Source organism: Micropterus dolomieu, linkage group LG23 (assembly GCF_021292245.1).
Source record: "Micropterus dolomieu isolate WLL.071019.BEF.003 ecotype Adirondacks linkage group LG23, ASM2129224v1, whole genome shotgun sequence".
Classification (NCBI taxonomy): Eukaryota; Metazoa; Chordata; class Actinopteri; order Centrarchiformes; family Centrarchidae; genus Micropterus; species Micropterus dolomieu.
Window position 1 is genome coordinate 8,495,945 of NC_060172.1, and position 11,450 is coordinate 8,507,394.

The following is an 11,450-nucleotide window of genomic DNA, read 5'->3' on the forward strand; positions in this document are numbered from 1 at the left end:
TCACAGCATATATTTTATTTGAGTGAACATTGAATTTGTATAAAGCCAACCCCAATCAGTCAAAGAAAAATAACAAAAAATCTTAAATCTTCCACTATAGAAATTCATCCAGTGATCAAGCATAAAGGTTATAGACGGCAACAATACAGCAAAGTGCAAATAACAAGTGGAAGTGAAGAGAAAATTTACAAAAATATTTATTTTTATATTTTCTTCTCCTGTCAGACGGCCACACAGGTGTAGATTTGTCCATTAATAACAGTTTCCACACTCAAAGTATATTAAAAACAAAACATTTTGACTGATGCCTCTGAACTAAAGCATCTTGACAGAAGTGGGACATGAATAAATCTCTGTTTGTTAGAAGATGCACAACTATTTGGCCTTTATTAAATGAAAAAAAAATAATAAAATTAATTCATTTTAAAAGAAGTGTCACTGAACAAACCAATAAACTAAATATCCAGAAAAACAATTTCCTCGCAGGTTTCCAGGCTGTGATCAGGAGGAATGATGCCAACAAGCCAAAATCCAATACTAAATTAATGGCCAATATCTTCTTAATTTGATAAGTGCAACTGTGTTTTAGTTTTGTTCAGACAGGCAAACCAAACAGACTTGATTCAGTCACAGGTAGATGAACAGATTGCTAGGAAAGGGATTAGATGTCTGAAGGGAAAGTGGGTGTTAAGCTTGTGAAAAATATGAAATGTTTTATAGTGAGTCAAAACAAGCAAATGAAAAGCAAAATAAAACCACAATTTACTACAAGCGAGAGAGAAGTTTACAGATTCAACATGTTTAAAAGTTGTGAAACCTTTAAAAAAAAAAAAAAAAATCTGATCATGGCACACCAGAAAAACATTTTGTAGAGGTTCTCTTGTGGAGGAAACTATTTTCTGACTTCTTTCCTTCCATCAAACACAAGCTCTCTCTCACAAGATAAATCGCTTCACAATCATGAGCACAAGGCTCGTCAGAGTTCAACAATCACTGTGACACTGACGATCATTCAGATTTGTGTCAAAGCCAATACTTGACTCAAAGTCCACTTCACAACCTTGTCCGGAGCTTTCACATGAGCAAACCCCCATCTGCTGATAAAGACTGTCAACAAACGGATAATCCAGACCCGACAGGACAAGACAGTAGGACTCCCTTACGTGGCTGAACGCCTAGCCGCAGTCCTCAAGTTACAAGAACTCGGCACTTACCACAAACTATTCAACAGCTTGAGATCTCTGCTGGTACACCCTGAAGACCGGAACCTGGACGAGAGACCGAATGAACTCAAGAGACAGACAACATCAGCTGTCTGTCAAAATCACGCCACAACCGGTCACAGCAGAGACTAGAAAGTGGTCAGAGGTTATAGACCAAGATCAAGCTGGGCTTTCACATCCAACGCCAAAGATCATCTTTAAACATGTGCTGTACGACCACCTGGTGTCACGTGACCGAAGTTTCATATAACGGAGCTGAGCTGCGGTTGGTTTATAACAAGCAAGTAAGTGGACCTTTAGTTCAGATTATATTGGCAAACTACTTCTCCCAAGGTTAAGAATGAACTAGCTCAAAGCTAGTCTGTTTTATTAGCTGCCGACACATTTTACACACAGCTGGTGTGTGAAATGGACAACTTGTTCAAAGTGAAGTTAAAATATGCTCGTCAAGGTTTCTGCTAAAAATCAGACAACACAAGAGATTCCTTCATCAATGAAATAGTGAATCGTGTTCTTATAAAAATCGATGCCGGTATGAGAATAAATTTTGTGGCAATTTGAATTAATTCCAATTGAATCGGCACAATTAGTGGATTTACTAGGAGCTGGTGAAGTAAATCTGTGCAAATGTTTCTGGTCAAGTTCAAATTCAGTGACCCGCATATTTGCACCGTTGGCCAAATACTTTTTAATACAGCTGATACATTTTGCTGAATCATTTTCTCGTACAGTCAATTTGTGGTTTTGGAGGGAGTTATGCGCTTTAACTACTTCTTGACGACTAGCACTTCTGGGAAGTCACTGTTGTTCACCAAGAAACCGTTACACCACATCACTCCCCGTAAAATCACGTTTTTAGGCACATTTCCCAATTTGTTGAGCTGTTCCTTTAAGAATAATTTTAAATCACTGCCATGTCAAAAAAATCCTAGCTTTAAAACACAGTACATTCATTTAGTTTTCTTCAGTAAAATCTTCAGTAATTTAACTTCTGATCTTGCTGCTGTGATGTACAGGTGTACTCAGGGACCCTGTGACATCACTGTTGGGTGTGGTTACAGGTGAAACAGAGCACACGCCTGAGCACACCACTCAGTGATGCGCTGTATGGTCAGAGCTGAAACAGGGTTGGAAAGTTTTAAAAAGGGATTCAAGCGGGAACGGGCCGCATCATCCTCTGAACTGTTCCCAGGTCCACAGAACAGAGTTAAATAACAAACACATGAATCGTTTTAAAGTCAATTCAGATTAACATTAAAAAAAAAAGTCTTTAAAATAATTATAAAATAGATGAAACTCTGAAAAGGCTTAAAACGTAAGATTCCCAAATATGGTCCTATAATAATTTTGCCAAAACTGCAATTTTTTACAACACAATCACAGACATACATGACGTTTTAAAGGCTGGACAGTTTGTGTAACACTAAAAAGAACGTGAACACGCAATAAACTGATGCCACCTGGTTTCCCAGCAGATTAAAGGGCCAGTCCGCCCTAATTACTAAAAATACAACTTGAGATATGCTGCCACTTGCTGTGCTGAGCGTCCTAACACAACACACTGGTCTTAACAACTTACCAGACCAGGTATCACAGCAGCATTTACATTCACAACAATGTGCAAAGGCGCGCATCAAGTGAGTTTTTGGGTAGCAAAAAAAAAAACAAACAAAAAAAAAACGTTGCTTGATTAACAATTTAGATTCTTGTGTTTCTCTGCTGCCTCTTCTCAATCTAGCTTAATGGGTAACTTCTGTTGAAATTGGTTGAGTATCAAGCGAGCACGCTGAAGTAGGCAGCAGCGAAACAGGGCAATTGAGCCCCATCAAAGTCCATCCTCTAAAGCGCTTGTTTTTGCCACCGACAGACTCAGATTGTTTTTAAAAGTGTCTGACAACATTATGGAAAGAATATACCTTTTTTCTTTTTTTTTTTTTTTAAAAGGGTAAGACCCTTTTTGTTTAACCAGAAAGAGCCGCTGCATCGCTCTTATCAAAGCCACCTGACTCCCTTGACAAAAATAGTACTTTTCCCGTTTTGGTAAACTGCTGCCTCGATCGGATAGTTTGTGTTATTGTGTGACTATGTTGTTTTTAACTCTTTAAATAAAAAAAAACAGACAGCATCAGACAGAATGAGTTTTTTGCAATGAGAGGGGCGTATTTTAAATTGTATTCTATTGGCAGTGAGCGTTCTGCGCCTTGCGTTTTCAAAGTAGCGCAAACTGTCCCCGAGTCATCCTAAAATAAGCCTTGAACCGACCATCATTGAGACGAAGCTCCTGGACCAGCTGGTGGTCCGACCAGTGGTGTCTCCTCTTTCTGAGGGTCTCATGTACCCACACGGATCTCCGTTTCCCCGTCTCCTGCGTGTTTGTACACCTCTCACCCTCAAACAATGCCAGAGCAAGCGCCCCTTGTGAGTTGTGATCAAGAGTTTTTACTTAGCAGCAAACCAGAGATTACAGATCGCTGGCGCTATAATCTTGCCTAGCAACATTAAAAAAAACACAGTACACTGCTCTTTTCCAAATTCAACCAAAAAAAAAAAAAGGCACCTTGCGTTTTCAAACCTGCAAAACGCTTTCTGTCTGATCTGAACAAACTAACCGACTGATGCGGCGACAGAACAGCAACTCCTGTATTCTACAAAATTCATATAGTAGCTGTTTTTGGTTAAACATAAATGATCTTAGAAGGTCTATCTCTGTAGGAATTCTTTCCACAATGTTGTCAGACACTTATTAATACAATCTGAGCCTTTCCGTGGCAAAAACAAGCACTTTAGAGGATGTACTTTGACGTGGCGCAGTTGCCTGCAAGGATTACATTGCAGCTGTTTCGCTGCTGCCGACTGCAACGTGCTCGCTTATTACTCGACCAATAGACACAAAAACGACGGGAAAATAAGGTCCAGGTTGAAAAGAATACAGAAGTTACCCTTTAATAGGCTGAACAAGTCAATCTCAGATTAACTCTACGCTCACACACTGAATATCTATAACCCGACTTAAACTCATTCACAACTCTACTGACACTAAATGGTTACTCATCAAGGTGGTTAAACTTCAAATAAACCTGATCAGAATCCAGATGAATTTATGGATGAATCACAGGTCACAGTGGTTTATATTGTGACACACAGTACTATGAATAACTTGCTAAATGGCTCAGGAAAGCACGACTGCTGAGGTAACATCTCCTCTCAAACGCACTGAAATGTTTTGAAACTTGTTTTTAAACCTTAACTTAAATACTGAGAACTATAATCTGTAGACAGTAACTAAAATAAAAATGCAAAACCCACACACTCAATATGGTAATGAGGCATCAGCGTAGGCAGAGGAGCAACATTATGGCCGAGTACCATTATTTGTAAAAGCGTGAGGCTGTAACAGTGCAACTCTCCGACAACTCCAGGACTAAAATATCTTTACATCAACACCTGACATAAACGTTTTCCAACGTACTGTTCTGTTCTCAGGAGTCCAGCCATAGGACTTCAACACACACTCAAAACTGCGTGGCCTCTCGAACCTGCTCCACTCTTCAGCACAAGTTCCCAAAAAACTCTAAAATCAAGTGTGTGAAGTTAATGAACTCCTTACAGATACATATTTTACCCACTTTGGTGACGCTCGAGATATTGGGTTTACATTTGGAAACATTGATGGTTTGATTTTGGACTCCGCAATCAGGGTCAATTTGAAAGAAAGACCGTTTGTGAGATCTTTGCAGCTGTGAGGATAGCTGATGCATTTCGGGGCAAAAGGACATGCGTTTTTAATCAGAAAAAGGAGAAGCTGGCTAAGGAAAAACCTACTGTATATGTAGATGAAAGCAGCAAAAGTTGAGAAAATAATAACAATCAGCTTTTGAAACAAATAAAAATGACAAAAAATTGGTTGAAAATATAATAATATTTGATGACATAAAGAAAAGTTTTGGTGATGCAGGTGGATGAAAGACTGAGGTCACCTGACGTGGACTGTGCAAGTCAAACAAGGGACAATTAGTATTTGCAAATCATTTGTAGCATGCGTTAGGATTACTGTTAAGATATTGTACACGTATGGGATCCCCATAAAATAATTAACAAACAACATTTGATCTGTTTTACATTGAGTTTACAGAATGTGATCCACAATATTCAAATGTGTTATAAAACAAAACAACATACTACACTGACTTTCAGATACTTTTGAGTTTCTCCTGTGAACAAAATTTTACTCAGTCGCTGCAAACGAAACATTTTTCAGAATTATCTGCAAATAAATTTAACCCAGTTTAGTAGAAAGACTTTTTGGCACAGAGGGACCCTTTTCCACTTTCTATCCACACCAGTCGCCACTTTTCTATTCATGCCATGACTTTAGATCAAAATAAAACACCTGGACATGCGCAAGATAATATAGATCCACCTCCATGTGAGATATATTCTGTAGAGCGATTTACATTATGTGCTGGATTGTTGTCTCGTGGCTTAACAATAAAACTATGGACTGCTAGCACTCTATTAGCTCCTAATACTGCAGAACAAAACCAACTGATTTGGATTAACTTTAAAATAAAAGACTTTGTTTTGGTTGAAAGTGTCTCCTCCTTTTGTCATTAGAGGCTTTGGTTCAGATTTTTGATTGTTTCAAGTTAAACTTCAGTGGCTCATTAAGATCACAGATGTTCAGAGATTGGGTCTGAATGTGTCTCTGGTATTTGCTTTTCCTAAAAACAACAATTCATAATAGAAAAAAAAAAAAAGTTTACCTCAGCTATAAATTCAGACAAACGTTTGTGTGTTGAATGGCAACTTAAAAGATTAAAACTGTTGTTGAGAAATATTTCCTCCTTTCTGTCAGTGTGAATTCTGTGCTACCTATAACAGTCGGTTTTGTTGTCTTCCATGCAAATCAGTCAACAGCTCAATCTGACTTATTTTCCGAGCACACGTCATGCAGCGCCAACGCATTTAACATACAGGGTTTCTACACACTGATTGATTTTAAAATGTCATATTCTTTTCTCCTTTTTTCAAAACTCCAAAAACCTAGCGTGGCCATGCATGTCTGAGCTGGCACTGTGCAATTCCTAGCTTATTAATAAATTCTTATCCCATTTTTTTTCTATATCTGTGTAGGAACCCTGAGCAAACAATCGTCAATTGTCATCTCAAGATTCCACGGTGATAAACTCTCGTCTTTCTCATCAACTCAAGTGAAATGAACCTAGCCTTTCAGTCTTCTCCTACAACCAAACGTTTAGCTGCCTGGGGGAGTGTCAAAGGTGGTTGAGGGTGAGACTAATCATCAAAGCAACAGTCCTTTAAACAGTACGAAAACAGAACCAGTGACAATAAATAAAACACTTTGCAAATAAAAAGGAAAAAAGAAATCTAAGATTTGCATGAGCAGATGACTGATACCGTATTGTATCACTGGGATGAATCTGAAGGGAGTGCGAATATACTGGTGTCAAAACTCCAGGCGCTGCCGAGCTCACACCCCATTTACACCCGACACAGTCTGACAGACCAGCGAAGTCCCAGTTTGTGCTCGTGTTAAAATGGGAGCTTCTTCAGCTGCTCGAAGGTGATGAAGAACTGAGAAGTGCGTTAAGGAAACGTCACGATTCGTATCACAACAGAATACAGGCTGAGCGACCTCGCCTAATGCCAGACCATTAACTTGGTCAACTTTGACCTGCAGCACTTAGCATGGCTGTGCGTACAGTTTTGCAACGTAAAAAAAGTTAAATCAGACCATTCACCTTCATTTTACTATCAAATAAGTAGTTTATCATATTCTCATATAAAAGCCAGTCAGTGTTAGTAGCAACAAAAAAAATATTATGGCTAGTAAATTACCTGTACTGTGATGGTTCTCAGGATAAATTCAGAATAATATCTTGCCTCTCTCTTCTGTCTTTTCTCTATCAGTTAAAAATACACACAAAAAATTGTTGTTTTCTTTTTTTTTTTAAGTTTAGTTGTCTAGTTATCCCATGTTTCCTCCAATTAAATGTAAAATCAGGGTATATATGTTGCTTGTAAACCTTTCCTCCCTCTATTTCTATGTATTGTATGTCTCTACCTCTGTCTGTGTTTATATACTGTCCATTTGCACCAATAAAAATTAGATAATTTAGGTAAATGTCGGATGGAGGCTTCAGACTACTTGAGAAAGTGTGGTAGAATAACTGGGCTAAACAGACTTGTTCACTCCCACCGCGATGCTTTGAAGACTCCACTTCTCTCTGTCACTACAATCAGGCTGCTAACTTTTATCTCATAACCAGTCAGTTTGGCCATCTGTGCCATCAATGACCGACTACAAGGGCAATACATTTAAGTACTTTAAAATAAAAATAAAAACTTTTAAATAAATTAATTGAACATTGACGTAGGAATAGGCAACATGGATTTCTTTATGGATTTCCTTCTGTAACTTGTTTATTTTGTCAATTTCATATTTTTATATTTATTTATGTAGGTTTATGTCTTTTGTCACGCACCTAGTCGCCAAAGCAAATTCCTTGTATGTGTAAAAACTACTGGGCAATAAAGCCGTTTCTGATTCTGATATTTTATACTGCGATATCAAAATATTTTGATTTAGTTTCATTGATCATGAAACTGTTTATGAAAATAACCAGACAGGAATGTCGATTATCAAAATTGTCAAAACAACATACTTCATTACACAGACTAATTAAGACAGATTAAAAGTATAAACAGTCTGGTGTAGAGTATATCTGGATAGATCAAACATTTAAGATCCTACTCTGGGCTTTTTATGGAAACCCCCAATTTTTCCAAGAACTAGAAATTATTTGATTTCTCTGTTTTTCCCGCCAACTGTGAAGAAACTCTGTAGGTTTTAAAGAAGGATACAATGATGTTCCAAGGTCCCAGTCGCAGCCAGTTAGGCCAGAATCCTTTATAGAGAGCGAAGAAGCCCTCATTCTTCCACGTCTGCATCACTCCGTCCAACGTTCCTTTGTACATGGGGCTTCCCGATGAAACCCGCTGGTTCATCATGCGGGTCCGGACCACGTCTACAGGGTTGGAGGCCAGCGCTCCGGCCAAGCCACACGTGAAACTTGAGCTGTACACGCACATCCAGACGTGGAACAAGGTTAACGGACCAGTCTGAAGTTCAGGAGCTTCTTTCTAAAGTCAAATGCCCATAAAGGATGGATCATAAAGGATTAAAATTAACTTACATGAAATGTGTCAAAATTGTGTCTCCCATGACGCCAGAGCGAAGGAGGTGCTTCTTCGTTATGTCATAGACAGGAAGTTCCACCCCGACGACAATGGCTGCTCGCTGCGCTGTGGGGATGACACCCTGAGGAGGAGGGCGATGAAGAAAATTAGTGTGATCGTAACTCTGAGTTCATTTTACAGAAAAAAAATTGGCACCAGTGTGTTCTTGAGGTTGGCCTGGATGGCCTGTCTCTTGAGGCTCCATCAAATGATTAGTATTTGATAGGTTATCCTAATATCTAGACAAGTAATATTCATACTTGGTTGAAATAAACAATTTGATATTAGCCTATTTCCCATCTTTGCTAAGTGAGTTTTGTGCAAAAGGAATTAAAGGCCTGTCCCAAATAAAGACAGGGTGAGTTTAGTGACTGAAGCAAATAAAAGCCCGGGCTATTGATTGAAATTTTAATGAGAGATAATTATGGAGCTAAAAGGTGTAATTGTAATTTAGGGCTGGCTGTTTTTCCAGGCTTTGTGCTAAACTAGGTTAAACATGTCCTATACCAATTTCTGTACTTCTACCCAAGATGTGCTCAAAATGCCAGATTATTTAGACCCTAACTGGGGGACAGCTGGAACAAGTTGTGAACACAACATCGACACATCATCACCTTTTATGCTGATATGGCAAAATTGTTAGCAATATTGCTTATTTACACATTCAGCAGTTAGAGAGCAACTTTTTTTCCCATTTGGAGTCATGTTTCTGGCCACCTCAAGAATGAAAGTCTAATATTTACTCTTGTTTATCTTAGGGAAATATCTGGCTCTTTAGCTGCTAAATGCTCCACTTTGTTCACCAGCTCCTCTAAAACTGTGTCTTGCCTGATGGTTGGTGCTGGAGAGGTAGTGCACAGTGAGTTATTAAGAGCTTTTTTTAATAGACGCCTGCTGCTGCCAAAAATAACACCAGTGAAATTAAACCAAAACAGTAAAATGAGCTGAAACTCAACCAAATACACACAAGCAGATTTGGGTGAACAACCTTGTGTAGGTTCATCACTAAGAGCAAACCCTTATACGCTGGTACCATGCAGTGGAAAAGGGGCTATAGTGATCCTGCACTCACTCTCCACAGCCCTCTGGTGCCCTCTGTCTGGTAGATGTTGATGAAGTTGGACATCATGCTGCCTTGGAGAAGACTGCCCTGCGCCTGCATTCTGATCTGGAACAAAAATAGACAAACAACCAAATAAACAAACAAAAGATCAATCATGCAGTGCCTGAAGTTGAGTATTAGGATTCTGTAGGAATAAAGCCACTATTTTAATGTGACTATATCAAAAGGTTTTAAATTGCTAAGTCTTCTCATTTGAGCAGATGCAATCAGCACATGTTCTTGATCAATGCTAATAACAATTGATCAATTACTTAATCAACAATTAATTTTCTGTTGATTCATTAATCCTTTGCACAGAACCTTGCTGTACATCTTACCATTTTCAATGAACAATTGAATTAGGGCTGCTTCATTACAGCAGAAATCATAATCACAATTATTTTGGTCAATATTGAGATTACGATAATTTAACACAGTTACTCACTGACGTAGGAAACATATTTGAATGTTTCATTAAAAAATTAACTATAAAGGAGACCTATTATGCTTTTCCTTATTTTATGACTTATCCACAATGTTGGATGTTCATGTTAAACATGGCCAAAGATTCAAATAATAAGGTTAAAGTATTTATAAGAAATCCCTGTGAGCAAAAACCTCAGATTTCCTCCTGTTCTGAACGCTCTGTTTTCAACAGCTTTTTCTACTAACGGCTCTGCTCTACGTAATACGGAGCCAGACGGAGCCGCTGTTCCATATACGGTCATTTGCTCTCACAGCAACGCTCAGTCTGCCTGTACCGCCCAGCGACAACAACAGCCTGGTAACATGCTTCAGGTCTTGGGCCAATCAGAAGAGAGTGGGCTTTGAGAGACAGGAGCATCTACAGCTTGTTTCAGACAGAGGCTGAAATGAAGGCCGACATGAGTCAGTATAAGATAGGAAACTTTGAATAATGCAAAGCTGCCACACAGGAGCCACAGTACTACAATATACGACTGGAAAAGCAGTATAATAGGTCTCCTTAAAACGTCATCTTCGAACGCAAGAGGGTGACAGCAAGGCAGCGTTTCCCCAGGCTGACGGCAGTGGGCCGGCGAGGAGGCTCCATCTGATGGGCTTGGCAGGTGACAGGTGAACCACTTAGCTGACAACAACATTACATAATGGTGAAATTCAACCATGGTGTTCTGTTGGGAGGTGCAGTGCACTTGACCCACCCTACGAGTGACTCCTGGTGACACCTGGGAACTGAAGACACACAATTCTCTCTCTAAAACATGAGTCAGTTGGAGAGAGAATAGTCCTTGAGCGAGATAGGGATCCTTTCTATGACACCTGGCATAAGAGTCTGAGCCTCAGCTATAAAAAGAAGAACTTTTTGTTGACATTTTGACAGCCGCAATTCCCCCGAAGGAAATTGTTGCAGCCAGTGTAGCCAGTGCAGCTGGTGGCAGAAGCACTCTACTGCACAGATTCCAAAACATTTTAGTACCTACTAGTCATTTCGACACAAAACGTGAAAATGGGGCCCAGGTTTAAAAAAACAAAAAATTATTACAATCCTTTAAGCTATGAGTAGAAAAAAGTATGCTAGTCTAATGTATGCAGTGTAAAATGCTGTAGGTTTAACCCATGCATGGCTTAAAGCAAGCAATTTTTCTGTACCTGAAATGTGTTTGGGGTTTACAAAAGATGGAGGTAGGGGGCAAGACTGTAACTTTGTGTTGAAAACTGACGGGGACGTAGGGACTCAGATTAGGGTTCTGACATACACTCAGCTCACAAAACATGAAGAAACACAATTCTGGGTTCAAAAGAAAAAAACAAAATGATAATTGTACACTGGTTTGATAAAACGTTCAATGAGGAAATATATGAAGGGGGGGGGGGGGGGGGGCCTC

At 39.2% G+C, this 11,450-nt stretch overlaps 1 protein-coding gene across 2 annotated transcripts in view; it reads right to left on the reverse strand.

Moving 5' to 3' along the window:
* slc25a14 (solute carrier family 25 member 14) overlaps nt 1-11,450 on the reverse strand; it is a 23,087-nt gene continuing 11,637 nt past the window's right edge. For both annotated transcript variants that reach the window (XM_046039830.1, XM_046039829.1), the window contains 4 exons: nt 9,556-9,651; nt 8,441-8,565; nt 8,109-8,322; nt 1-6,818 (listed from right to left, as the gene is read on the reverse strand). In XM_046039830.1, the coding sequence (XP_045895786.1) occupies nt 6,777-6,818; nt 8,109-8,322; nt 8,441-8,565; nt 9,556-9,651 (477 nt within the window). In that variant the 3' untranslated portion in view covers nt 1-6,776. The remainder of the gene's footprint in view (nt 6,819-8,108; nt 8,323-8,440; nt 8,566-9,555; nt 9,652-11,450) is intronic.